Raw genomic sequence first — 26,662 nt, 5'->3', positions numbered from 1 at the left:
CCTCCTCCTCCTACCTTGGCTACTCCGGATGGAGCGACTGATGCTATGGTGGTCAGTAGGGCGGCTGAGGTCCTTGGCCTTGAGCTACCTGCTGTAGAGGTCAGGTCCAATATCCTGACGGAGGTACTTCAGCCCGGGGTTTCCACGTCTGAGCCCCTTTTACCATTCAGTGATGCCCTTACCGATGTCCTTTTGGGTAGTTGGTCCAGACCCAACACAGGGGCTCCTGTGAAAAGGACAATCACACGCCACCATTGGCCTGCCCCGAACAACCCTAAATTCCTGTCCCAACACCTCACATCAGAGAGTCTTGTCATCCGGGCTTCTTCCTCAGGCGCATTCCATGCTGCACGCCGGATAGGGAATCCAAAAGGCTGGAACAGTTTGGGAAGAAATTGTTTTCTTCCTCCAGTCTCGTGCTGCGGTCCGTGAACACCACATGCCTTTTGGGCCCCTATTCCAACTCTTTGTGGGATACGGTTGCTGCAGATACAGAAGGAGGCCCATGCTATCGTCTCCCGAGCTGTTAACGGGGGAGACGCAGCGAGGTTCACGATACGATGTGGGCTGGACACAACTGACTCTCTAGGCAGATCGGTTGCTACGGCGGTGGCCTTGAGACACCACACCTGGTGGCGTACTTCTGTTTTTTCAGAGGATGTCCAACAGACTCTCATGGACATGCCCTTTGATGGCTCCCTTCTCTTTGGAGACAAGGCGGACTCGGCTTAGGAGCGATTCAAGGAGTCCTGAGCTACGGCTCTGTCCCTTGGCCTTTCCTCTGTCTCTTGCTCCCACCAGTCCGCCTTTCGCCCCTTCCGTGCCCACGGAAGGGGCTCCCTGTTGCGTCCCCCATCCAGCCATCATGCCACTCATGCTGTTCTGCCGCTGCGTGGCCGGGGATGCAGAATGCCACATGGATGTAGGACAGAGGACCAGAGGTCTGCCCAGTCCACCCCTGCCTCCGCTGCAGCCTCCAAACCCTCCTAGTCCGTCCCCTGACTCGAATCCAGTTGGTGGCAGGGTTCGCCATCACCTGCCTCACTGGGAATCCATCCCTATGGATAGATGGGTTTTGCAGATCGTTCGAAAGGGCTTTTCCCTCCCTTTCAAATCTGCCCCCCAGCCATGCCTCCATCCATCAGCCAACTTTCGGAGGATCATTTGGTACTTCTCCGCCAGGAAGTCGTGGCTCTCTTGGCCAAGGGAGCCATAGAGAAGGTCCCTGTGCCAGAAGTAGGTTGTGGTTGTTATTCCCGCTACTTTCTGGTGCCCAAAAAGGACAAGAGCTTACGTCCTATCCTAGACCTTCCGGACCTTAACCACTTCCTCAGGAAGGAGAAATTCAAGATGCTCACCCTGGCTCAGGTCCTTTCTGCCTTAAACCCAGAAGACTGTATGGTAGCGTTGGACTTGCAGGACGCTTATTTCCACATTCCTATCCTGCCTGCCCACAGATGTTACCTGCCATTCGTGGTAGTCCACGAGCACTATCAGTTTACTGTGTTCCCCTTTTTGAATCTGCCCCACCAGCCATGCCTCCATCCATCAGCTAACTTTCGGTGGATCATTTGGTACTTCTCCGCTAGGAAATAGTGGCTCTCTCGGCCAAGGGAGCCATAGAGAAGGTCCCTGTGCCAGAAGTAGGTTGTGGTTGTTATTCCCGCTACTTTCTGGTGCCCAAAAAAGGCAAGGCCTTACGTCCTATCCTAGACCTTCCGGACCTCAACCACTTCCTCACGAAGTAGAAATTCAAGAGGCTCACCCTGGCTCAGGTCCTTTCTGCCTTAGACCCAGGAGACTGTATGGTAGCGTTGGACTTGCAGGATGCTTATTTCCACATTCCTATCCTGCCTGCCCACAGATGTTACCTGCGATTCGTGGTAGTCCATGAGCACTATCAGTTTACTGGTCTCCCCTTTTCATGTAGGCCAGTCTATCACCTTGCCTACATTTTATGCACACCCCACATCCTTCCAATGAAGAGGAGAGACTTCACCATCTGGACCCAAAAAGTGCATTGGCATTCTACCTTAATCGTACTTAAGATTTCCGGGTGGATAATCAACTCTGTCAGGTATGTGGGTGTGAAGAAAGAGAAGGCGGTGAAAAACGTACCATCGCTCAATGGGTACTTCTTTGCATCAAGATGTGCTACGCTTTGGCCAAGAAGTAACCCCCTGAGGGCTTGCGCGCTCATTCCACCAGAGCTACTGCTGCCTCCAGTGCATTAGTACGCAGAGTCCCTGTCCTGGATATCTGTCAGGCAGCTACGTTGGCGTCCATACACACGTTTACGAAAACATTACTGCCTGGACAATCATGTCCGTCTGGACGGCTACTTTGGTCGTTCGGTCCTGCAGGACTTTCTAGTATTATCTTGATTCGAAGCCCACCTCTGAGGATAGCATTGCTTGGGTATCTATTGTAAGGTAAGGAATCTGCAACTAGAAGTCTCTATCAGATGTACAAGTTACTTACCTTCGGTAACGAAATATATGGTAGAGACATATTCTAGTTGCAGATTCTTACTGCCCATCCATCCTCCCCGCTTCCGAACTGATTTCTAGGGACAGAGATTCCCCTTTAAGGGCTTTAGCTCACAAGTTACTTACCTTCGGTAACTAAATATCTGGTAGGGACATATTCTAGTTGCAGATTCTTACTGCCCATCCATCCTCCCCGCTTCCGAACTGATTTCTAGGGACAAAGATTCCCCTTTAAGGGCTTTAGCTCACAAGTTACTTACCTTCGGTAACTAAATATCTGGTAGGGACATATTCTAGTTGCAGATTCTTACTGCCCATCCATCCTCCCTGCTTCCGAACTGATTTCTAGAGACAGAGATTCCCCTTTAAGGGCTTTAGCTCTGGCGCACCAATCTCAGTGTTAGTGGCTCTGCGCTTTCGCGTGGAAAGTCGTTAAAAAAAACCTGACGTCACTTTGCAGAGGCGGCGTCTATGTCCTACTCCCGACGGCGACTATGACACCCATGGAGTGAACCTACGCCACCTACTGACGCGCAAGGGTAGTGCTCGAAGAAAAAATCTCCAGGTCCTGTCTAACGCCAGAGGGAAAATTCTAGGGTAAGGAAACTGAAACTAGAATATGTCTCTACCAGATATTTCGTTACCGCAGGTAAATAACTTGTATGTGTGTGTGTGTGTGTAAATATGCATATATATGTGTATATTATTATATGCTTAACATGTTTATAGGTCATTGCATAGCTCCTAGATGAGTTGTCATATTAGATACTTATGAATCCCTTCTTTTGTTTTTTAAATCACACTGATCAAATGTTTATTATCATAAGCATTTCGCTATTCAAAAATTGAGGAAAAAAATGCATGTTAGAAAAGTACACTTATTAATTAACTTCAAATATTACAAATCTTTAAAGTCTGTGTTTATACAGTACTACTTTTCTTCTCATATTATACCCTTTTTTATATTCCTTGCACATATATTCCCTTACTATGTATTTACATATGTATTTATTACTCTAGTCCTACTGAATGCTTGAAAAAATTAAATACAAATAAATAAAATACAATCTATAAATAAAATTCAAATTATAAATAATTAAATGAGTTAAATATATGTGTGTGTATATATATATATATATATATAATAATACTTAAATAATGAAACAAGTAAAATACAAATATTTATAAAAAATATAAAATAAATATATACATATAAATTTACTCTCTTGTAAGCTTTAATCTCTGTTATCACCCTATGTCTCTCTCAATCTGTCCCCCATCCCCACTCTGACTCACCCCAAACCCATTCTACTACTTTCATCTCCAAAATAACCCTGCCTAAGCTCTTCCCTCCTCGGCCACAACTAGCTCGCCCCAAACCTCAGTTTACTACCATAATCTCCCAAACAACTCTACTAAATTCTCCCTCATTTATCTCACCTTTGACTCATCCAAAGCCCTTCCTTCTACTATGATCTCCCTAACCCTTTCCACACTCTTCCTTCCTCCATCTCTCCTTTACTCATCCCAAGCCTCATCCTAATACTATAAACTCCCAATTAACACTTCTGAATTCTTCCCTCTATCCCTCCATTACTCTAGTCCATCCAACTAACAAACTCACATATCCTCTGCTCAAATTAACTCATAATGATATTAATACTGTACTCCTATTTCCCTAGTCTAATCCACCACTAATTCCTTTTGGGTTTCGGAGGATCATGCTACTCGCCAAAAAGCGCTTTGACGCCTCGTCAGGAGTAGTAAGCGCTATATAAATACTATTACAATAGAACAATATTTTCCCCCTTTGCCCTTCATTATGCCTCATTGAGACCTGACCTTCATTCTTACATTTCTGATGCATGCTCCATTTGACCTGCTTCATAACTGTCTACTCAGGCTGCTCACCATCAAAACAGCCTTTCTCGTGGCCATGACATCGGCCCAGAGGGTGAGTGATCTGCAGGCCTTCTTGTCCAAGCCTCCATATCTCATACTGTTTCCAGATAAAGTGGTGCTTCGCACCTGTGTCTCTTTCCTTCCAAAGCTGGTGACCCCATTTTATTTGGGGCAGACTGTCACTGTGCCCACCTTCTTTGCTCCCCCTACATCCTACTAAGGAAGAGGAGCGAATCCACCGATTGAACCCAAAAAGAGCATTGTCATTCTACCTTGACCGTACAAAAGAGTACCTGGTGGACAACCAACTTTTTGTGGGATATGCAGAAGCAAAGAAATGTCGGGCAGTACAGAAACAAACCATTTTGCAGTGGGTTGTTCTCTGTGTAAAAATCTGCTATCCACAGACCAAAAAGCAGCGTCCCAAGGGCTTGAGAGCCCATTCCACCAAGGGTAAAGCTGTGACCACAGTATTAGCATGCAGTGTTCCAGTCCTGGATGTTTGTCAGGCAGCAACATGGGCATCACTGCACACATTTGTGAAACACTTCTACCTAGACAGTGAAGTCCACAGAGATGGCCATTTCGCCGGTTTTGTCCTGCAGGACTTCCTAGTGTAGAAAATGTGTCTTCAACCCTCCGCTAGCAATGTATGGCTCGGGTATCTATCCAAAGGTAAGGAATCTGCAGGTAGTAGTCCTTACTTTTAGTAAAGCATTATCTGGTAGAGACTGTAGCTGCAGATTCTTTACACCCACCCATGCCTTCTCGCTCTGCGGACTCAGCTTCAGCCCATTCTGACTCTGATTAAGCGGTACACTTGCTGCTCTTCTGACGTCAACAACCTTTTGGGGTCAGATTCTGACCAGAGTCAATCAGCTTCTGATGGTGATGGCAATGATGGGGGTGAATTTCTCCCATAATATAACATTTTTTATTTGGATCTTCAGAAGGCCAGTGGTTTGGACAAGTTGTGGGGTTCTCCCCTGACCCTTCAACAAAGAACAACCTCATTTGCCGTAGTCCTAACACAGGCAGCCGAAGTCCTAGACAATTACCATCTTTTGAGGTGAAAACCAACCCCCTTACTGAAGTCTAACAATCTGGGTAGACCTTTCCCAAGGCTTTCCAATCATTTAGCCAAGCCTTTACTGACACCTTCCCAAATGTCTGGGCTAAACCCTGTTCCTACCCAGGTAGCACAACTCCACAGACCTACTCCAGGTGATGCTGACTTCCCGACGTAGCACTTTAATCCTAAGAGCCTAGTCGCTAATCCCAGTTCTTACCCGATGGATCCCCACACTCCCTCAGACATTGTAAAATAATTGAGACATTCAGTAAGAGCATGTACTTATCAGCTAGCCTACCCCTTCGGTCAGTCAGCACTAGCAATTTGTTGAGTAGGTACTCTCATACATTATGGGACATAGTCACAGAGATCTTGCCAGCAGTCTCAGAGGAAGTCCTCACCAACTTGGCACAGACCAATCAGAATATCCAGGACACAGACAAATGTGATACAGACACAGCTGACTGTTCAGTTAGAAAGGTCGGGATTGGTGTGGTGCTCCAATACCAAACATGGATGAGATCCACAGGCTCCTCAGTTGATGTCCAGGCATCTCTCATAGAAATGCCTCTTGACGGGTCTCTAGTGGTCTCACCTGTTTGTTGAAAAGGCTGGCTTTGTCCATGAGTGCTTTAAAGAGAGTAGAGCCACATTGCTCTACCTCTGTCTTCACAACCACAAGGCAGTATCCACAACAGTTTTGCCCCTTGCCAGATTTTTCACCGATAAGCATTGCCAGGACCCACCACCCCAACAACAACCAATCCAGTCCTTGGTTGAGGTAGGGGAGTCCTAGCCTTGAAAATCAGAGCGCAATGTTTCCCCTGTTTTTTCCTCGCACTTAACAAGGCCTTCATCCTATTTTAGATGGATTTCTGAATTTCTTCCTGTGAAAGGACAACTTGAAATGCACATGCTATCTCAGGTTCTATTTGCACTGGATCCAGGAGAATGGTTGGTGGTGCTGGGCCTGCAGGATGCCTATGATCCATCTGCCTGTGTTGCAGTCCAAAGTTGCTACTTGCCACAAGCATCTTCAGTTTACTGTGTTCCGTTTCAGGCTCACCAGTGCCCCTTGTATGTTCACAAAGGTGATGGTGGTGGTTGCAGCATATCTTCGAGGGTTGGGTGTACCAGTCTACTCCTACCTCAATGACTGCCTGTTGAAGGCCGGTTTGCCTCAGTCAGTCATGGACCACCTCTGGATGAAAGGCAAATCTTCTGGCATTGTTGGAATTCACAATCAGTATGCTGAAGTCACCCCTGACTTTTTGAAATGGCCCCATGTCATCGGACCGATTATGGATACAATGCATTTCTAGTCCTTCCTCTCGGATCAGAGAGACTAGGACACTCTAGCTATGATCCCAATGTTTCAGCCTTGCTCCTGGGTCTCAGTGAGGGTGGCTTTTATGCTTCTTGGACTATTGGGTTCCTGCATCCTGCACGTGACTATGTGAGGTGACTTATGTGGGTTCTGTAGTGGGATCTCAAGTCTCAGTGGTTGACCACAAAGGGAACCTCTTGTATTCCATCTAGGTGTCAGAGTTGACTATAAAAGATCTCGAATGGTGGCTGCTCAACACAGTTGCACCAGGAGCAGACCCTTTTTCCAACCCCACCAGGAGCTAGCAATTGTGACAGACGCATTGCTGCTGGGTTGGGGTATAATTTCTGAGAGGTGGCAACCAGAGGTCTCTGGTCTCCAACGGAGACTCGTGTCCGCATCAGCGTCTTGGAGTTATGTCCATTTGTTTGGTGTTGACGGCCTTCTTCTTGTCAATCCAGGGGAGGATAGTTCAGTTCTCACTAACAACACAACTGCCATGTGGCATTGCAGCAAGAAGGGCGATTGTGGGGTCCTGGCCCTGTGCCAGGAGGCCCACACCTCTGGCAGTGCCTATAATATCAGGGCATTTCCCTGATAGTACAGCACCTTGTGGGATCTTTAAAAACCAGGGCGCACTAACTCAGCCTGCAACATCTAGCGGATCACGAATTACAAATACATTTAAAGATGGTGCAGAATGTCTTCCAGCAACGGGGAGACCTTGGTTCAATCTCTTTGCCCAGAATGTGCAATGCCAATGCTTTTGTGTGCTGGAGTTCTCAAGATCGGCTGTCTCTCAGAGATGCATTCCATTTAGAGCGGAGTACTGGGCTCATTTATACCTTCCTGCCTCTAGGTTGTCAACCCAGAGTCCTAAAGAAGATCAAGAATGACTTGTCATTCTACAGATCTACCACCAGGATGACATACTGCTTTGGTGTTTTTCCTAAAGGTGAGGAATCTGCAGATAAAGGTATCCATCAGACTAATTTACTTACCTTATATAATGCTCTTTCTAGTGAATACTCAAATCTTATTAAAGATTCCTCACCAACCTCCCTCCTTCGTGTTCTGTAAAAAAAAAAAAGGACTCTCTTCCATCTAAAGAGGTCTCTTATTAAAGATCTGCATACTGGCACAAATAATTGTTTTTTGTGCTTCGTGTCTGAGGACGCAGACACTGTCAAGTAAGAAACTGACATCCGTGCACTTGGGTGATGGTTATAGGCAGCTTCAGCCGTCACTTCTGGTTTGAAGCATAGCTGACCTGGAACTGCCTGACACCACTTACTTGCATGCAGAGGCTATACTGAAAAATTAAAGATCCATTCTGGTGCATAAAGGTGAGAAATCTGAATATACATATTATATATATGTATTCACCAGAAGGGGCATTACAGAAGGTAAGTAACATGTTCAATAGCACCAACAAGGCCTGCTAAGGGTGGTGTAAATACCTTCTTCACTTGTCAGAGCTTCCATGAATCTTTAAAAAAAAAAAAAATGTTTTCATTACTGTGAAATCAGTATGCAAGTTTTCACAGAAATAGATAAGATAGTGAGATATTGAGGCATAATATATACATTGAATAATACAAACAATAGAATGTTCCCACTTAGTGTAATGTAGTGGTATTGCAATAAACCCTAGAACTATAACTCAGGAGAGAGAGGGGCAAGTTCTGAGCAGAGCTCCCACCCATGACGTTTCCATGGAGACCAGCTCTCCTTCAGAAGTTTAGGGGCCAGATTCTAAATCCCAGCCTACCACTTTTGAATTTGGCAGCTTTGCCATTGAACGCATTCAGCACGGTCACCTAATTTTTCCTCAAGAATGTATGGACATTGTAAAAGAGCCAATGGTCCCTTCTTGAGAGCTTCTTGTGCTTTTAATGGAAACAATTTTGCTTTATGGTGCAATGAAGAAGCAGTACTTCCTTACCTTTCTAGATTTGGACAAGCCATTCTTGCAAGTTTCATCCAGCTATTAGCTTAAACAATCTCTCTTTTCAGAATCCCAGTCACAGGATTTTGTAGAAGATATTTATAAATTCTCCCCCTCCATTTAAGAGACCTTCCCATCCATGGGAGTACAATACAGGGAGTGCAGAATTATTAGGCAAGTTGTATTTTTGAGGATTAATTTTATTATTGAACAACAACCCTGTTCTCAATGAACCCAAAAAACTCATTAATATCAAAGCTGAATATTTTTGGAAGTAGTTTTCAGTTTGTTTTTAGTTTTAGCTATGTTAGGGGGATATCTGTGTGTGCAGGTGACTATTACTGTGCATAATTATTAGGCAACTTAACAAAAAAAAAAATATACCCATTTCAATTATTTATTATTACCAGTGAAACCAATATAACATCTCAACATTCACAAATATACATTTCTGACATTCAAAAACAAAACAAAAACAAATCAGTGACCAATATAGCCACCTTTCTTTGCAAGGACACTCAAAAGCCTGCCATCCATGGATTCTGTCAGTGTTTTGATCTGTTCACCATCAACATTGCGTGCAGCAGCAACCACAGCCTCCCAAACACTGTTCAGAGAGGTGTACTGTTTTCCCTCCTTGTAAATCTCACATTTGATGATGGACCACAGGTTCTCAATGGGGTTCAGATCAGGTGAACAAGGAGGCCATGTCATTAGATTTCCTTCTTTTATACCCTTTCTTGCCAGCCACGCTGTGGAGTACTTGGACGCGTGTGATGGAGCATTGTCCTGCATGAAAATCATGTTTTTCTTGAAGGATGCAGACTTCTTCCTGTACCACTGCTTGAAGAAGGTGTCTTCCAGGAACTGGCAGTAGGACTGGGAGTTGAGCTTGACTCCATCCTCAACCCGAAAAGGCCCCACAAGCTCATCTTTGATGATACCAGCCCAAACCAGTACTCCACCTCCACCTTGCTGGCTTCTGAGTCGGACTGGAGCTCTCTGCCCTTTACCAATCCAGCCACGGGCCCATCCATCTGGCCCATCAAGACTCACTCTCATTTCATCAGTCCATAAAACCTTAGAAAAATCAGTCTTGAGATATTTCTTGGCCCAGTCTTGACGTTTCAGCTTGTGTGTCTTGTTCAGTGGTGGTCGTCTTTCAGCCTTTCTTACCTTGGCCATGTCTCTGAGTATTGCACACCTTGTGCTTTTGGGCACTCCAGTGATGTTGCAGCTCTGAAATATGGCCAAACTGGTGGCAAGTGGCATCGTGGCAGCTGCACGCTTGAATTTTCTCAGTTCATGGGCAGTTATTTTGCGCCTTGGTTTTTCCACACGCTTCTTGCGACCCTGTTGACTATTTTGAATGAAACGCTTGATTGTTCGATGATCACGCTTCAGAAGCTTTGCAATTTTAAGAGTGCTGCATCCCTCTGCAAGATATCTCACTATTTTTGACTTTTCTGAGCCTGTCAAGTCCTTCTTTTGACCCATTTTGCCAAAGGAAAGGAAGTTGCCTAATAATTATGCACACCTGATATAGGGTGTTGATGTCATTAGACCACACCCCTTCTCATTACAGAGATGCACATTACCTCATATGCTTAATTGGTAGTAGGCTTACGAGCCTATACAGCTTGGAGTAAGACAACATGCATAAAGAGGATGATGTGGTCAAAATACTCATTTGCCTAATAATTCTGCACTCCCTGTAGTGTTCTGTTGGTCCTCACATCACCTCCCTGCAATATCTTTCATGAAATGCAGCTTTCCTCAGGTTTATCATTTCAGCCCCACAGTTAGCCATATACTGTCTCCCACAAATAACAGTTATTCTGTGAAGGTATGGAAGGGTTCTTTAACAAGGTAGCATGCATTTCCCATTATCAATTTGCACAGGAAGTAACCGCTCTGGATCCCCATCTTCAATGTGCACATGAAGTTACATCACTGGACATACCATCATCCATCTGCACAGGGAGTAACATCACTGCGTTTCCCATCATCCTTCTGTACAGGTAATGACATCACTTGCTACCTTTTCCCTACTTTAGTCAACTCTTAAGGGCTTCTTCTTACCCAGACAATCTCAGAAACCAGCAGACATGGACATTGTAATCACCTGTTTGAGTCAGAAAGTGCCTTGGGCCAGATCCCCTCTTCATCTGAAACTAGTCAGGCAAGATAGTCATATGCTTCCCCCAGTACCCTATACTGCCTATCCCCACAATTACTCTCAAATCTAGACAAACCAGACACTTACTCAGCATTCACTCAAAACATAGACCCAACCTTGTGCATATTCCACTAGCTACAAAACTGACATTCATACTCATGTTCATTAACACATGCTCTACAGTGCTCCAGTGCACCAGACATCGGAGACCTTGTCACTTATCAAAAGCTTGATGCTCTTTACATCACAGAAACATGGTTCCCCTCTACATCCTTGACCACCTTTTCCAACAGTCTATAGCATTCATTGTGTGGACTCTGCACAAAGGAAAGTAGGACTGTTCACCGGGTCCTGAATCCTAGGCAAATAACACTCAAACTCAGGGAGCTACTAACGTTTAATTTCCCACTTTGCAACTCAGAATACCAACTTCCATCTCATCTACAGACGTCTCAGGTATCAAAGACTTAATTGATGAATTCTCACATCTCCTTACCAGCTCAGCCATCCAGCACACAGACACCAACCACCCTGTTGGAAGACTTCAACTGAACAGATATCCAAAGTTGAAAAGACAATCTAATCGGCCAGTTAATGTGGTACAGCATGTCAGATAAGCAGCATGCTCCCAAGGCACATTCTTGACCTTGTCTTCTCAACATCACCAACAATCCAAAGCAAACCACTGAAAACCCTGGATTATGCTGACCACTTTGCCATCCCTGTTTTCCTACTCAGTCTCCTACCAACAAACCAAGGTGGCCAACACAGAAGAGAACACATTTTTAGATCCTTCAAAGACTTCTCCATAGACAGCCTAATTATTGAGAACATCTCTCATCCTATAAATTCCAAGTCTGACCTCAGAACCTTTCTAAACAACATAATTTTTTTTTGTTTGTAAAAATGAGAAACTCACATTCCCAATTCAAAAACTGAAGTGCCAGCCAAAATCTTCAGCCCTGTGCTACTCCAAAGACCTTGTTATCAGTAAAGTATCTATACACATTCATGAAAGGAAATGTAAGAAAAAAAGAATCTTCAATGAACTATGATTCTGAAGCCGCTCTGTGCAACAAGCAAGACAGTTCATCTCATCAGCTAAGGCAAAATACTATACCAACACCAGCAATGAAGCCACCAAGCACTGCGTCAATCCCATTCTGGACCCATTTATTCCTTACGCCATAGAAAAGTGCACTGCCATCAACCTCTCCTTCAGTGAAAAAAAAAATGAGAATCCTACAGCACACCAACAACACCAAGCCTATTTCACCCATTAACCACACCCCTGGCTGTAGAATCTTGCAGTGATGTTCAAATCCTTCTCTCTCACACATCTTGCCAACATTTCCAACTCCCTTAAAGCTACTTATGATGTAATCTTACCCTCTTCCTTCATCAGCGTCTCTCCTGGGACTGTGTCTCACCCCTCCCTACTCACCATTGACAATTCCTCCCTCTATCATGGCGTCTTCCTTGAAGCTCTCAAGAAAGGCCAGATCCTCCCACTCATAAAGAACCCTCCACTGGACCTTGATGATCTCACCAACTACTGGCTAATCACACACACATCATAGAAAATGCAGTTTAGGTTCAACTCCAAGTTCTCGTTAGTGTTAACCAGCTCCAGCATGTCTGGCTTCAGATGATCCTGCAGCACAGAGACCACTACCTTACACTGTGTAGACGCCTTCTTGGTCCGAGATGAAGATGATCCCTGCTTTCTGATATTGCTAGACCTATTAGCTGCCTTTGCCACAGTTGTCCATTCCCACCCTCATAAGCATCATGGAGTCTCGAGTTGAATTCACAGACAATGTCTTTCACTTGTTCTCCTTCTATCTTTCCAAATGACACTAGTTTGTTCACATAGATACCTCCAGGTCCCAAAAGAAATCCATCACCCCTGGTGTCACCAAGGGGTTACATACTGTCTTCCATCATCTTCAGTCTCTATAAAGAGCCTCTTAAGAGTTCTACTCACAGATAATAATGTCCCAAAGGCATCAATAGGCAGGAACCAATCTGAATACTCTTACAATACTACAAAACCATGTATATTATATACAACTGAAGTATGACGCAAGCAAAAATAGTCAGGATATAGCCAAATACTATCCAGAATCCAATATATTCAGTTGATTTTATATGCAATTAGGAGCAACATTAAATAGGAATTGTAAAGGTGCTTAATTTGCAAAGTGAACACACATTCGGGGGGGGAATCAGGTGAACAGCACACAGTGACACACATAAATACACGGTAGCTGCAAAAAGAAACAAATCAATCAATATTATTGTGCGTGGATGTAAATAAAGCATATTATTTCAATCTGATGTAATTGCACAAAAAATATAATTTTTCAGCCAGGTAAGCGTCAACAGCGTTTTGACTTACCCAATTTACAGGTTATCATCAGGACAGAAGGAGCACAAGAAATATAACTGCTGCCTGTGTACAATCCAAGGATGCAATATCGACCAATATGTCCGTCCAGTTAATGTAAACAAGGAGGCATCTGTTAGTAGTCTCACGTAGGAAAACTTCAGGGAGAAATGAGCTGTAGGGCAACCAATTCCTCTTACACGAAAATTGATGACGGGAGGAAAAGCACACAATTCAGACCAGTAATTATATATGAAATCAACTGAAGATATTTGATTCTGAGTTGTGTTTGGCTGTATTTTGACCCTTTTTTCACTTGTAATAATTAAGTTGTATATGCAATACATGATTTTGCAGTTTTGTAAGTGTATTCAAATTTGTTCCTTCCTGTTGATGCTCTTTGTGGCATTATTGTTTGATACAGATATTACCCAGGGATCTTTTGCATGTATGTGTAACTCCAGTTGTGTGTACTACTACCCACAGATAACAGCATCAAGATTAGGGTGCTCCTCTGCCTTTTGGCTAGGTTGGCTGTACAACAAATCCATATGCATACACATACATACATACATACGTAGTCTATGATTTCCATATTAACCAATTCATTTCACTGCTCGCCTTCTTTTGGATTCCAACTTTTCCAACTGCAAGATCTTCTATACAATTGATCTCAAGAGTGTATTGAAAAGGTATTAAGACAAAACCAAGATACAAGGAAAGTGAAGCATTTATTTGTTAACTATCTGTGGGGCCATTCAGATGTGTTCAACTATTTCAAACCAGTCGTATCTCTAGATGATTAGTTTTTATACATGTTAGGTTAGCGTAAGGCTAGTACGTTTTGCCTGGTAGATCAAAAGCTCATTACTAGAGGTCAGTCTTCAACTACATCTTTAAAAAAAGAAAAATAGCATCTATCTGGAGATCTGTATACCCCTTCAAAATACAGTGTCTTGATACAGTAAGATTCTAGGACAGAATACAGAGTAGGTCAGGCATCTCTGAGTAACCTCTTTCCTCGCAAGTATCTTTATTTTCTTTTTTTTTTCCAATGCTCATATTTAGAAATGGCATGCTGTTCTATATGATTCAGTGTGGATACCTGACTGAGAAGAAGTGACTTGCCTGCATTAGTCCAGTAGTCCTTCAAGGGAATCACCATTGACACCTTAAGCAAACTGCTTTTTTCCCCCCGATGGAAAGAGAAAGGAATCTTCTGCGCAGCAGTATCCCATCCCTCCATTAAAAAATAATTAAATCAACTGGCACACGCAGGGCATTCCGGGATACTGAAGAATGGGGATTCCATAAAGGTGCTGTTCCAGTTATTCCAGTCTTAAGTGCTAAAGCATATTCAGCTACATCACCCACTTTACTTTATTTCTTTTTTTTTTTTTTTAAAGGTTTGTGAAGGTTTTTTTTTCTCAGGACATTACATTGCAGGTATCTTTTTGGGTCCTAGACTGGTTCATATTTTTCCAAAGACATTAAATGTAATTTGGGCAATAGATTCTTTGAGTAGGCCAAAAAGTGGTAAATTGGATTTTCTAACAGAGTGAAACATATTTATTGTATATTAGAACATTGAAATGTTGGGAGCTCCATTAGAGACAGTAGAGTTCTCTGGGCTTTTACTGCTCGGTAAAAGCCCAGAACGTCAACTTTCCAATGTTGCTTTGTTAAAGGCCTGACGGAACCCGAGGGGATTCTAAACCCCTCGGGCTCCGTGAGAACTTTGTTTTATTTATTACAACATTCTGCCCACTAGTGGCAGAATGTTTTAATAGCCATGTAGCTGGGATATATTGGGCATTAAAGTCCTGCTCCCTTGTTAATGGCCCTCGCCTTCGGCTCGGGCTTTTAACGCTGGAGCGGGCCTTTAATTGCCCGTATAGGCCGCTATGGTGGGCTCTAAGGCTATAATGATTGCTCCAGAACTATCCAGTGCATATGATTCCATTGTAGAATCCCCTGAAAAAGTTCAAGCATTACTCTTTTTTTTTATATATATCTTTTATTGCTTTTAACAAAGGATTATGTCGCCTTACAAATACAAGTACTAAGTTAGACCCAACTGGGTGTACTAACCTCCATCCCCCCATCTCGCATTTTAGTCCGTCATCCATTATTCTTATTGCGACTTTCATCTTCTGCCAGGAGATTAGTCGGTGTTCGTTGGTGTACATTATGTCGCAGCAATTGTTGACTGTACGGAGTCTGATTCTGAGTCAGATTTATTATCATCTGAAGTGGAGGCATCCATTGTTTTTAGATTGTCCACCAGTGCGTCCCAGTGTTTGGCATTGTCTCTAGGTCTTTGACCTTGCAGTGCTTCTTTCAGTAGTACGGTGCTCTCGATTTCAGCCCATTTTACTAAAGCATTTTGCCATCTGTCCACTAGGGGACCCCCCGGGTCTTTCCAGTGAGAAGTTTTTTCTCTCTTTGCGCCAGATCTATGAACCTATTGGATATTTTTTGTGCTGAGGGGCGAGGGAAATCCCCTAGTATTGCTACTATTGGGGTGGGCGAGATTGATCTTTCTGTGCTGGAGGTAATTTTCCTGAACACTTCGGTCCAGTACGAGTTAATTTTCGGGCAGTTCCAAAGTATGTGCAGAAGGTCTGCCAATAGTTCCTCACATCGGGGGCATTTAGAATTATTCGTATTGTAAAATTTGGCTAATAATTGTGGGGTCAAGTAAGCTCTATGGTAAATGTATAAGTTTATCAGTTTGAACCTTGCGTCCCTGGATACAGGGTAAATATAGGAGGTGATTCTGGTCCATTGAGTGTCCTCTAGAATAGTGTCTAGATCAGTCTGCCATTTAGATCTGAGTTTGTTCAATGGTAAACAGGTGCCGCTTTGTAGAGATTTATATATTCTCGATACTACCCCTTTCTGGTCTCCCACTGTGCAGAGGAGGTGGCAGCCTTCATGTGTGTCTGGTTCACTTGATTTTGTGCCCCATAGCTTTTGAGCAGTATTGATTAAGGCAGTGTGAGTGAGGAACAAGCCCGAGGGGAGATTGAACCGCTCTTGTAATTCCATGTAGTCACAGAGTTTACCATTGTTGAACAAATCTCCCATTTTCGTGATGTTATACTTTATCATTTTGCTAGTATGTATTATGATGTGGCCCCTTGGGATGAGATTAAGAGCTATTAGGGGGATCCCAGGTGTGTAGGGGTTTTTTGTGCGTGTGCGTTTTAGGAATTGGACCCAGCAATGTCTAGGCGCCTCCCGTTCTAGTGGGCGTTGTTGTGTTGGTTTTTTGCGGTTCAGTAAAATATTTAAAATGTTTTCTAGGGGACAGTTTAATAAGGTCTGTGGGTTGTTTGTATTTAGGAACTCACTGATTGCCCTTTCTATCCATTGTAGTTCCCCTGCCCAGTAGTAAATCTCTAAGTTTGGTGCAGCTAATCCGCCCTCTGAAGTGGGCCTCTAAAGTTTGTTAAGAGCAATTCTACGTCTGTTCGCCCCCATATAAAATTCACACTTAGGGAGTCTATGTTTTGGAATACTCTTTTTAGGATTATTAGTGGGATGGTGGAGAAGTAGTATAATAGTCTGGGCAGTGCTTTCATTTTTAGCAGTGCAACTCTCCCGAAGACAGTCAGGGGAAATGTGTTCCAGAATTGCATGTTGGCTTTGAGTCCTCCAGTAGCTCTCATTACGTTTCCCTCTAGGAGGTCTTCTACCTTATCGGTATACCCTCATAGTGTCTCCTTGACCTCGCTGTTTGTGCAAGGGGCTCCACTGCCATAGCGAATAGGAGGGGAGAAAGTGGGCAGCCTTGTCTGGTCCCCCTGCCCACCGGGAAGGAATCGGATATTATGCCACCTGTGCGTACTCTCGCTGTGGGGTTGGTGTAGAGTAGCCTTGTCCAGCGCATGAAGCCCTCTCCTAGCCCTAGTTTTAGCATAACCAGTTCCAGGTAGTCCCATCGTATGCTATCAAAAGCTTTTTCTATGTATACTGATATTATCGCTGCTTGTGGTATTGTAGTAGAGGGCATGGCGTGTAGTATTGAAACTAAGCGTCTAATGTTTTGCGCTGCGTTGCGGGATGAATCCTGCCTGGTCTTGGTGGATTAGTGACGTCATGTGGGGTAGCAGTCTGTTAGCCAGTATTCGGCTTAATATTTTATAATCCAGGTTTAACATGGATAGTGGGCGGTAGGAGCGAACGTCAGTGGATGGTTTATCGGGCTTTAGTAGGGGGATCATTATGGCCTCGTTAGTTGATTGGGGCAGTCTATTGTTATGCCAGCCTTCTGCATATAGTGCGCATAGTTTGGGGGCTAAGAGGTCTTGGTACAACGAATAAAACTCCAATGGGAGTCCATCCGTTCCTGGGACTTTACCTCTAGCCATGCCCTGTATTGCTGTTTTAATTTCTGAGATTGAGATAGGCGCGGCTAGTGCCTGAATGTCCTCTGTATCTAATTTGGGGAGCGTGAGCGTCTCCAATTCCTGGACCTGGATGTTACTGATAGTGTCCGCTGGAGGGGCGTACAGGGTTGAGTAGTATTCGAGGAAACAGGTGTTTATTTCCCTTTGACCATGTATACTACCGCTTGTGAGTGTCCTGATCTTGACTATGGCAGTTTGTTGTTTATGAGGCCTAGCATGCCATGCCATCAGGGCCCCTGCTTTGTCACCCTCAGCATGTTGTTTGTTCAACTGTTGCTTGTAGTCACAGCGGGACAGTCTTGAGTTGGCTTCGGTTATTTTAGTTTTCGTTTCATTCAGGAGGAATAGCAGTTCGGGATGTGTTGGGTGCTTGCGCTCCGTTTCTATGAGGGAGTCCTCCAGTTTTTTAAGTTCAGTTTCAATAGATTTACGGACCCCAATACTCTCGCCTATGCAGTTACCCCTTGTCACTATTTTGAAGGTTTCCCATTCTAGGGCTCTGGAGGATGTTGCCCTGTGTTTAGTGAGAAAAATTCCTCAATGTTTTGGTGCAAAGTGTGTTTGAATGCTTCGTCTTCGAGTGCTTCTGTTCTCATTCGCCAGGTGGGGATTGCTGGTTTTTCCCCGCCCCATGCCAACGAGATCAGCAGGGGATTGCGATCAGATACAGTGTGACTTAGGTATTTGGCTGTCACCACAATATGTTGTAGTTCCAGGGAAACCAGAAGGGTATCTAGTTGAACGTGTAGATCGCGTGTTGTCGAATAATAGGTGTAGTCTCTGTCTAGTGGGTTATATTGTCTCCAACAGTCTAACAGTCTACTAATTGCCAGTGTTGTTGCCATTCCGCGAAATGTTTGGCAGTTTTTTGAGTTTGCGTGTGTTGTAAGGAGGGGTGGGATCTATCTAAGTGCGTATTGGCTATGCAGTTGAAATCCCCGCCAAGTATTTTTGGTTCTGTGAGGGTCTGACCTAGTTCTCGTGATAGCTTATCTAAGACATTTTTTTGGTCTGAGTTTGACGCATACAGGCCTCCAATAGTCACTTCTTTTCCATCCAGCCTCCCCCTGACCACCACATATCTCCCCTCTTTATCGATCGTTGTTAGTAGTGCCTGGAATGGCACCCCTGGTTGGATCCATATTAATACCCACTAGCAAATGCTGAGTAATTAATGGCAAATATTTGGCCTCTCCATCTTTTTCTGAGTGCTGTGACTTCCTGTTCTAGTAGATGTGTTTCTTGTAGTAGAGCTGTATGTGCCCCTCTACGTTTGAGGTAGCTGTATACTTTATACCGTTTGGACATTTTATTTAAACCTCTAACGTTCCATGTTATCATTTTGTCGACTACAGCCATGACCTATGAGTTTTAAATTGGTGACTGTTGGCGGGTGCGGACCGCTGGTTGAATCTTCTGTTATATGAATTTGTTGAGGAATGATGACTAGAGTTGTTAGGTTCGTGGATGACTGGTGCGAAGTAAACCTCTCTAACTATAAGAACAGATTTAAACCCCAACTCCCCTTCCCCAGGACCGGTAGCCACAACTTTCCCCCGTCCAAACCTTAAGCATTCGTAATTTAGAGTACTATAGGTGGGTGGCTTAACAGAGGCGCCCAGAGCTGCTCCCGGGGCCCTGCTGTGTTATATCTGGGTCCCAGAAAAGTAGACGTAATGAACTTAATCTATCAACAGGGTTGAAGGGACTCTGCTTGGTGTCTTATATGTATCGGCAAGTGTCATGTTAGTACTCACATAGATCTTAATCTTTGAAGCTGGTGGTTAGATAATCTCCTCCGCGGTACCTGGTGTGATTTTAGGCAGACTTGTTAAGGTGTTACGCAATGTTGAGGAACTCCCACAGTCTGAGTCAAGATCCGATGCATTTTCCGGAGTTTGTGAAGGAGGGCTCGTTCCCCCGCTTAAGGGTGCCGCTGCTTCAACTGCGTTTTGCATCTCGCGAGGGATTGGTGCTTCGGGGGGGCTGCTTCTGTGATTCGTTTGGAGGGTCTGCTGCGCTTCCCATCCAATTTGCGTGGGGTTTTAGAGGGGTGAGTCAGAGTGGATATATTCCGAGATTCCAGCCATTCCCATGCTAGATGCGACGATGTAAAGAAGTGCGTTTTACCATTGTGTTCCACCCTAAGCTTGGCTGGGAAGAGCATTGCATATTTTATGCCGTTCTCGCGTAGTGCACGTTTAGAGTGATTAAAGGAGGCCCTTTGTGCTTGCGTTTCCTTGTTGAAATCTGGGAAGATCATGATCCGTTGGTTGTTACATGTGATCTCTCCGAGTTGATGTGATTGTGAGAGAATATAGTCTCTGTCTTTGTAATGTAGTAATTTAGCCACTATAGGTCGCGGTCTAGCTTCTGGGGGTGGTCTTCTGCCAGGTACCCTATGTGCTCTTTCTATTGCAAAGAATGTTGATAGGCCCTCCGGGGCCACTGTGGTCTTAATCCAGTTTTCTAAAAAGGATTCCATACTGTCTGCAGACGTTTCGGTTTGCTCTGGTATTCCAACTAGTCTGAGGTTACTCCTGCGTGCACGATTTTCAGCATCTTCTGCTCTGGTTTCTAAGGTTTTGATGCGGGAGATGAGAGCAATGAGATCGGTAGCTGTTGATTTTTGTGTTAAGGACTTCGCCGTGAGCGATGTTTCGTTGGTTCCTACTCTCTCCTTTAGTTTGCGATGCTCATCTCTCAGTAGATTAAGGTCCATCGCTAAGTTATCTATTTTCTTCTCTAGGGCTTCGCGAGAATCTTTAATGGCCAGAAGAACTGTGTCCAGTGTTTCTTCCTGTAGTGGCGGATCCTCTTGGGGATGTGATTTTGTGGGGTGGTTAGTGGGTTTCGCACTTGCGGTTTCGTCCTGGTTCTGCTCCTCGCGTTTTTTGGTATTCCCCATTGTTGGAGGAGTTGTTAGATTGGTCGTTGTTTTTTTTTTTTTGAGGACCCCTAAGTCGCAGCTAGAACGAAAGGCAGGGACAAAGTCAGGGGTGCTTTCTGTCACCTCTTCCCCTTCCAGCCGAGAACGCGAAGGTCCTATGCTTTTCCTAGCTGCGGGGTTTCTTCACTCCTGTTGTTTCTGTGTTGCGGAGGCTGCCTGGGTGGTGCTTCTCCAATCTTTACTTGTTGACTGCTGTGTTATTTTGTTTTGGGGTTCTCTTCAGGCAGTTCTGGTCTTTTCAACGGCTTCTGAAAGCGTGTCTGCACTCACTCCTCACCCTCACCGTCCATCCCCAAGCCCGGCTAGGGGTCCACAGCGTCGGGGAGCCCCCTCTCGAGGTCCAGGCCGGCAGGGCGTTTTTATGTGGTTGGTCTTGTGCTGCAGAACCTCCGTGCTCTCCCCGTTTTCCTGCCGGTCCCGTTTTCCGGCCTCCTCCCTTCTTTTCCCCCTACTCTTGTTCAACGCTGCGGGGTGGGGTCTCGCCGGCCTTGTCGGTTGGTGGCGGGGGGGGGGGCTTGATTATCAGGATGCCCCTAATCCTTTGCGCCACCCAACAGCCCTCCGCTGCCGGGGCGCTCCCAGTCTCAGCTCCCCTGGGAGACGTGCCTTCGCGGGGGCAGGGGAGGGGATTCCGCGCTCCCCCGTCGCCCCTCTCTTGTCAGGGGCTCTCCCGCTTCACTCTTTGCTTACGGTGGGGCCTCCAGTCATTGGGCCCGTGCCCTAACCGGGAGTGGGGCCGCAGCTCCTCCCACTCGGCCGTCTCCGCCATTCACCGGTTCGGCCGAGGGGGTCGTCCGCTTCCGATGGACCCGCTAATCGGCAGCTGTCCTCCGGGTCCTGCAGCCCCCGCTCCGACTCCTCTGTTCCTCGCTACAGGTCCTCCGCCCGCTCAGACAGTTGCGGCCGCGGTATAAAAAATCATTTTGCGCAGCCCTCCAGGTTGGATTCAAGTCCCAAGGGCCCCTTTGTGATCCAGGGGTCCTGCGGTGCTGTTGCATGCGGTCAGCCCCGATTTTCGAGTGCCGATTGGTGGTGTTAAGCGGGCCGGGCCCCGTTTGCCGCCCCAAAGCTCTTCCCTAGGCGTGCGGCTTCATCGGCTGCTAGCCACCCCCCCTCCCCCCACAAGCCCCCCCACCTTAGCATTACTCTTCACTACTTCTAGGTTCTGTGTAATCATTATTCTTTTTGACTTCTTGTTTGTAATTTGTCTCTGCATTTACAAACATCATTGCCATGGAGCAGTGATGCTTTCAATCTTCTTGTGTGCACCATCTCAATAAAAGTAAATAATTTTGAAAATGCATTTATGCAAATTAAGGAACAATTAATGAGAGAAGAATTTGAGTTTCCTTTCTTTTCTCATGTCAATCTGCTTCAATTTAAATTGATGAATTCTATACCATACCTCTACACAACCAGTAGAGTGTCAGCTAATCCCAGTGATCAGTCTTACAAAATGTTTTGTTTTCATGGTGTATTGAGGAGCTCGATTTGACAGTGTTGAGCCTTGTTTCTTTCCACTTCTGTCCATCATTCTCATTGGTAGTTATAGATAAGCAAAGCCATCATTAAATGCATTTCACTTATAGCCCATTCCACATTGTGCACAGGTTAAACGTTTAGATATAGGTGGGTTGCTTTTCTCTAACAGTATAGTTAGATTGCTGATTTTGAATTATTGAATAATAGAAACTGACATCATTTTAGTGATTATTTTATAATTATTGTTTATTGTTGGTGCAGATTATGACAACATGTGTTAATTTCACAGATCCTAAGCTCAACCACTCCATGCGCAGACTTCTTTTTCCGAAGCTTACTATCATCTAAACTGAAGAGAAAGATACTGCAAGCAAATTCTCAAGTTTCTGGAAAATCTTCATATGATGAAGCAATTCTGCTATTACAGAAGTGCACTGAACTGAATCTAAGTATTATTGTACTTTGGAAGGTATGTCTGAGCCTCTTATTTATTTTTAAATACACCACATTTTTCAGCGTTTTGACGTTTTCAAGAATTCCAGAAAGGTTTTAAAAATATATGGCAGTACCTTTTATAGACTGTGCATTTCATATTTCAACATAAAATAAAACTGATAATCAAGAACTGTAGGAAGTTAGCTCTGTATATACTATCGCAAAGTGAGCGATAGTGTGCACGGAGTCAAAGGGTTCCCCTTAGAGGTTGATAGTGGCAAAATTAGATAATACTAATGCTCTATTTTGTAGTAGTGTGGTAGAGCAGTAGGCTTATTAGGGGGTAGTGTTAAGCATTTGTTGTACACACACAGGCAATAAATGAGAACACACACACTCAAAGACTTAACTCCAGGCCAATAAGTTTTTATATAGAAAAATATTATTTTCTTAATTTATTTTAGAACCACAAGATTCAGAATTTAGGTAAGTACATAAATTGTAAGGTACTTCACACAGGTAAGTATAGAACGTTAAATTAAAACAGTAATGTACACAGTTTTGGCAAAAATGGCAATAAGCTATTTTAAAAGTGGACACTGTGCAAAAATCAACAGTTCCTGGGGGAGGCAAATATTGGGTAGTTTCTCAGGTAAGTAAAGCACTTACAAGTTCAGTCACCTGGGCATAGGCAGCCCACCGTTCAAGTCAACCCCAAGCACCCAGCACCAGCCACACAGGGCCGGTCAGGTGCAGAGGTCAAAGTAGGGCCCAAATAGCATAGGCACCTATGGAGAACAGGGGTGCTCCGGTTCCAGTCTGCTACCTGTGTCCTTGGGGAGCAGACCAGGGGAGTTTTGTAGAGCACTGGGGGGGGGGGGGGGGGGAGGTGTCACAAAAAGGCACACAAAATACACCCTCAGCGACACTGGGGCGGCTGGGTGCAGTGTGCAAAGTAGGTGTTGGGTTTTGCGTTGAGAGAAATGGAGGGACCCTGGGGTCACTCTGGCGATGCAGGCAGGGTACAGGGGGGGCTTCTCGGGCTAGCCACCGACTGGGCTAGGATGAGGGCTGCCTGCTGTTCACTCCTGCACCTGTGGTTGGTTCCTCTCGGTCCCGGGAGCTGCGGGTGCAGTGCTTTGTCCAGGCATCGGATTCCTTTGTTACCAGGCAGTCGCAGTCAGGGGGAGCCTCTAGATCCTTTCTGCAGGCATCGCTATGGGGGTGCAGGGAGGTAGATTCCGGGTGTCCACGTCTTGGGAGTCGTCTGGGAGTTCTCCCTGCTGTGTTAGTTCCTCTGAACACGAGCCAGGGGCGTCGGGTGCAGTGTGTGAAGACTCACGCTTCTGGAGTGAGGCGGTAGTCTCTTTAAAGTTGGTTTCTTTGTTGCAGTTTTTGGACAGAACCGCTGTCCTCTGGAGTTTCTTGGTCCTTTAGGTGCAGGTCAGTCCTCTGAGTCCTCAGAGGTCGTTGGTCCCGCTGGATGCGTCGCTGTGCAGGTACTTTGAGGGCTGGGGCCAAGTCAGTTGTCATCTCTGCGTGGCTTTCAGGTCAGCAGTCCTTCTTTCTTCAGGTTGCAGGAATCTGATTTCCTGGGTTCAGGGTCGCCCCCTAAATACTCAATTTAGGGGGGTGTTTAGGTCTGGGGGGCAGTAGCCAATGGCTACTGTCCTGGAGGGTGGTAACACCCTCTTTGTGCCTCCTCCCTTTGAGGAGGGGGGCACATCCCTAATCCTATTGGGGGAATCCTACAAAACAAGATGGAGGATTTCTAAAGGCAAGGGGTCACCTCAGCTCAGGGCACCTTAGGGGCTGTCCTGACTGGTGGGTGACTCCTCCTTGTTTTTCTCATTATCTCCTCCGGACTAGCTGCCACAATGTGGGGGCTGTTTCCACAGGGGCAGGCATCTCCACTAGCTGGAGTGCCCTGGGGCACTGTAACACCAGGCTTGAGCCTTTGAGGCTCACTGCCAGGTGTTGCAGTTCCTGGATGTGGAGGTGAGAATCACCTCCACCCAGTACAGGCTTTGTTCCTGGCCACAGAGTGACAAAGGCACTCACCCCATGTGGCCAGAAACCTGTCTGGATGTGGCAGGAACTGGTCAGCCTAACACTATGAATTGGCCTTGTGTGCACGAGGCATCTCTAAGATGCCCTCTGAGTGCATTTTTCAAAAAATCCCACACTGGCATCAGTGTGGATTTATTTTGCTGAGAAGTTTTATACCAAACTTCCCAGTATTCAGTGTAGCCATTATGGAACTGTGGAGTTCGTATTTGACAGACTCCCAGACCATATACTCTTTATGACTACCCTGCACTTACAATGTCTAAGATTTGGCTTAGACACTGTAGGGCCATAAGGCCTGCTAGAGGGGTGAGTTACCTATGCCACAGGCAGTGGGTTGTGTTGACTTAGACGTGTTCTCCCCACCAGCTCACACAAGCTGTGAGGCTGTGTGCATGTGCTGAGTGAGTGGTCCCCAGGGTGTATGATACATGCAGCAGCCCTTAGAGACCTTCCCTGGTCACAGGGCCCTTGGTACCAGGGATACCACTTACAAGGGACTTATCTGTGTGCCAGGGATGTGCCAGTTGTGGAGACAAAGGTACAGTTTAGGGAAAGAACACTGGTGCTGGGGCCTGGTTAGCAGGATCACAGCACACTTTCAATCGTAGCTAGCATCAACAAAAGGCAAAAAGTTATGGGGTAACCATGCTATGAGAGGCATTTTCCTACAAGAACTACTTGGCGAAAAGTTTGTTTCTGAATGGATGTAAAAATCGACTCTTGAGAGCAAGTATCTTAGACATGATACTGTTTCCCTTTACGTTTGGAGCAGATTTCATAATGAACCTTCCTTCTCAACATTTGTTCCCAGAGCACATGAATGTCTCCAAAACCCTTTTAACGAAGTGGACGTTTATCCTTGGCGAACCAGCAACATGGAAACTTCAAATTATGACCAGCAGAAAACAGTAAACACCTGGGGTCGTACTACAGAAAGTAGCCTGGAGCACAACAGGCGTTTCTGACCGCTTTTCATGCCCACAGGGCACTTTGGTATTACAGGAGGGTCCTGCTTCCCTTTCTGTAAAACAAATAGCACTGGCGTACATGTAGCGTTAGTTCTATTGAGAGAACGTGTTCCCTCATTTGCATGGGGGCGTAGTCCAATGCAAATGAGGGAATCACTTTGCCGCTGGGTGAATTTACGACGGAACAACACATGCTGGAACCACGCATGCCTGAACAAGGCGGTTGGAACAACGACTGCGTTGTTACCAATAATGCCATGATGACGAATCCCTTAACAACGATTTTGCCTGGTAAAGGCATGCGTGGAACGGCATGCATGGTTCTAGCTTGTGACCCCCCCTTCTCTGCCCTTAAAACAATCCTAACCCTACCTCCTACCCCAACCCTAAAAACAATCCTACCCATACCCCCACCCGTCCGTAAAAATAATCCTACCCCAGCCCCCCACCCCTAAAAAGTAAAATTACCCTGACCCCGCCCCTGAAACTACTGCGAACCTCCTCCCCTAAAGAATAAAACAACCCCACCCCTCCCCTAAAACTTAAACTACCCTGACCCCGCCCCTAAAAACTAAAATTATCCCAACCCCCCATCCCAGCTCCTAAAACTACAGCGACCCCTGCCCCTAAAACTACCCCACCCCTAAAACAAAACTTAAACTACCCCGATCTCCCCCCACCTCGCCCCTAAAAGTACCCTGACCCCTCCTTCTCGCCCCTAAAACTAGCCAGGCCCCCACCCGTCCCTATAAACTAACATTTACCCCAAACCCCACCCCTAAAACAGCGACCCTGACCCCACCCCTAACAACTAAAATTACCCTGACCCCCCCCCTCCCCGCCCATAAAACTACTGCGACCCGCCCCTAAAACCTAAAACTACCCCGCCCCTAAAAACTAAAATTACCACCACCCATGCCCCTAAAACTACCCTGACTCCCCACCTCTGCCCCTAAAACTACCCTGACCCCACTCCTGCCCCTAAAAAACAAAACCTACCCTGACCCCCACCCTTAAAAACTAAAGGGTGGGGGGG

The 26,662-nt window shown here is 45.5% G+C and overlaps 1 protein-coding gene across 3 annotated transcripts in view; it reads left to right on the top strand.

Annotated features, from left to right (window-relative positions):
- TRAPPC8 (trafficking protein particle complex subunit 8) overlaps nucleotides 1–26,662 on the top strand; it is a 1,010,076-nt gene that overhangs the window by 855,277 nt on the left and 128,137 nt on the right. For all 3 annotated transcript variants that reach the window (XM_069220084.1, XM_069220082.1, XM_069220083.1), the window contains one exon: nucleotides 22,443–22,622. In XM_069220084.1, the coding sequence (XP_069076185.1) occupies nucleotides 22,443–22,622 (180 nt within the window). The remainder of the gene's footprint in view (nucleotides 1–22,442; nucleotides 22,623–26,662) is intronic.

The sequence above is a fragment of the Pleurodeles waltl genome, chromosome 2_2, assembly GCF_031143425.1.
Source record: "Pleurodeles waltl isolate 20211129_DDA chromosome 2_2, aPleWal1.hap1.20221129, whole genome shotgun sequence".
NCBI classification, from domain to species: Eukaryota; Metazoa; Chordata; class Amphibia; order Caudata; family Salamandridae; genus Pleurodeles; species Pleurodeles waltl.
Note: the sequence above shows the minus strand (reverse complement) of the source record. Positions and strands in the feature narration are given on the sequence as shown.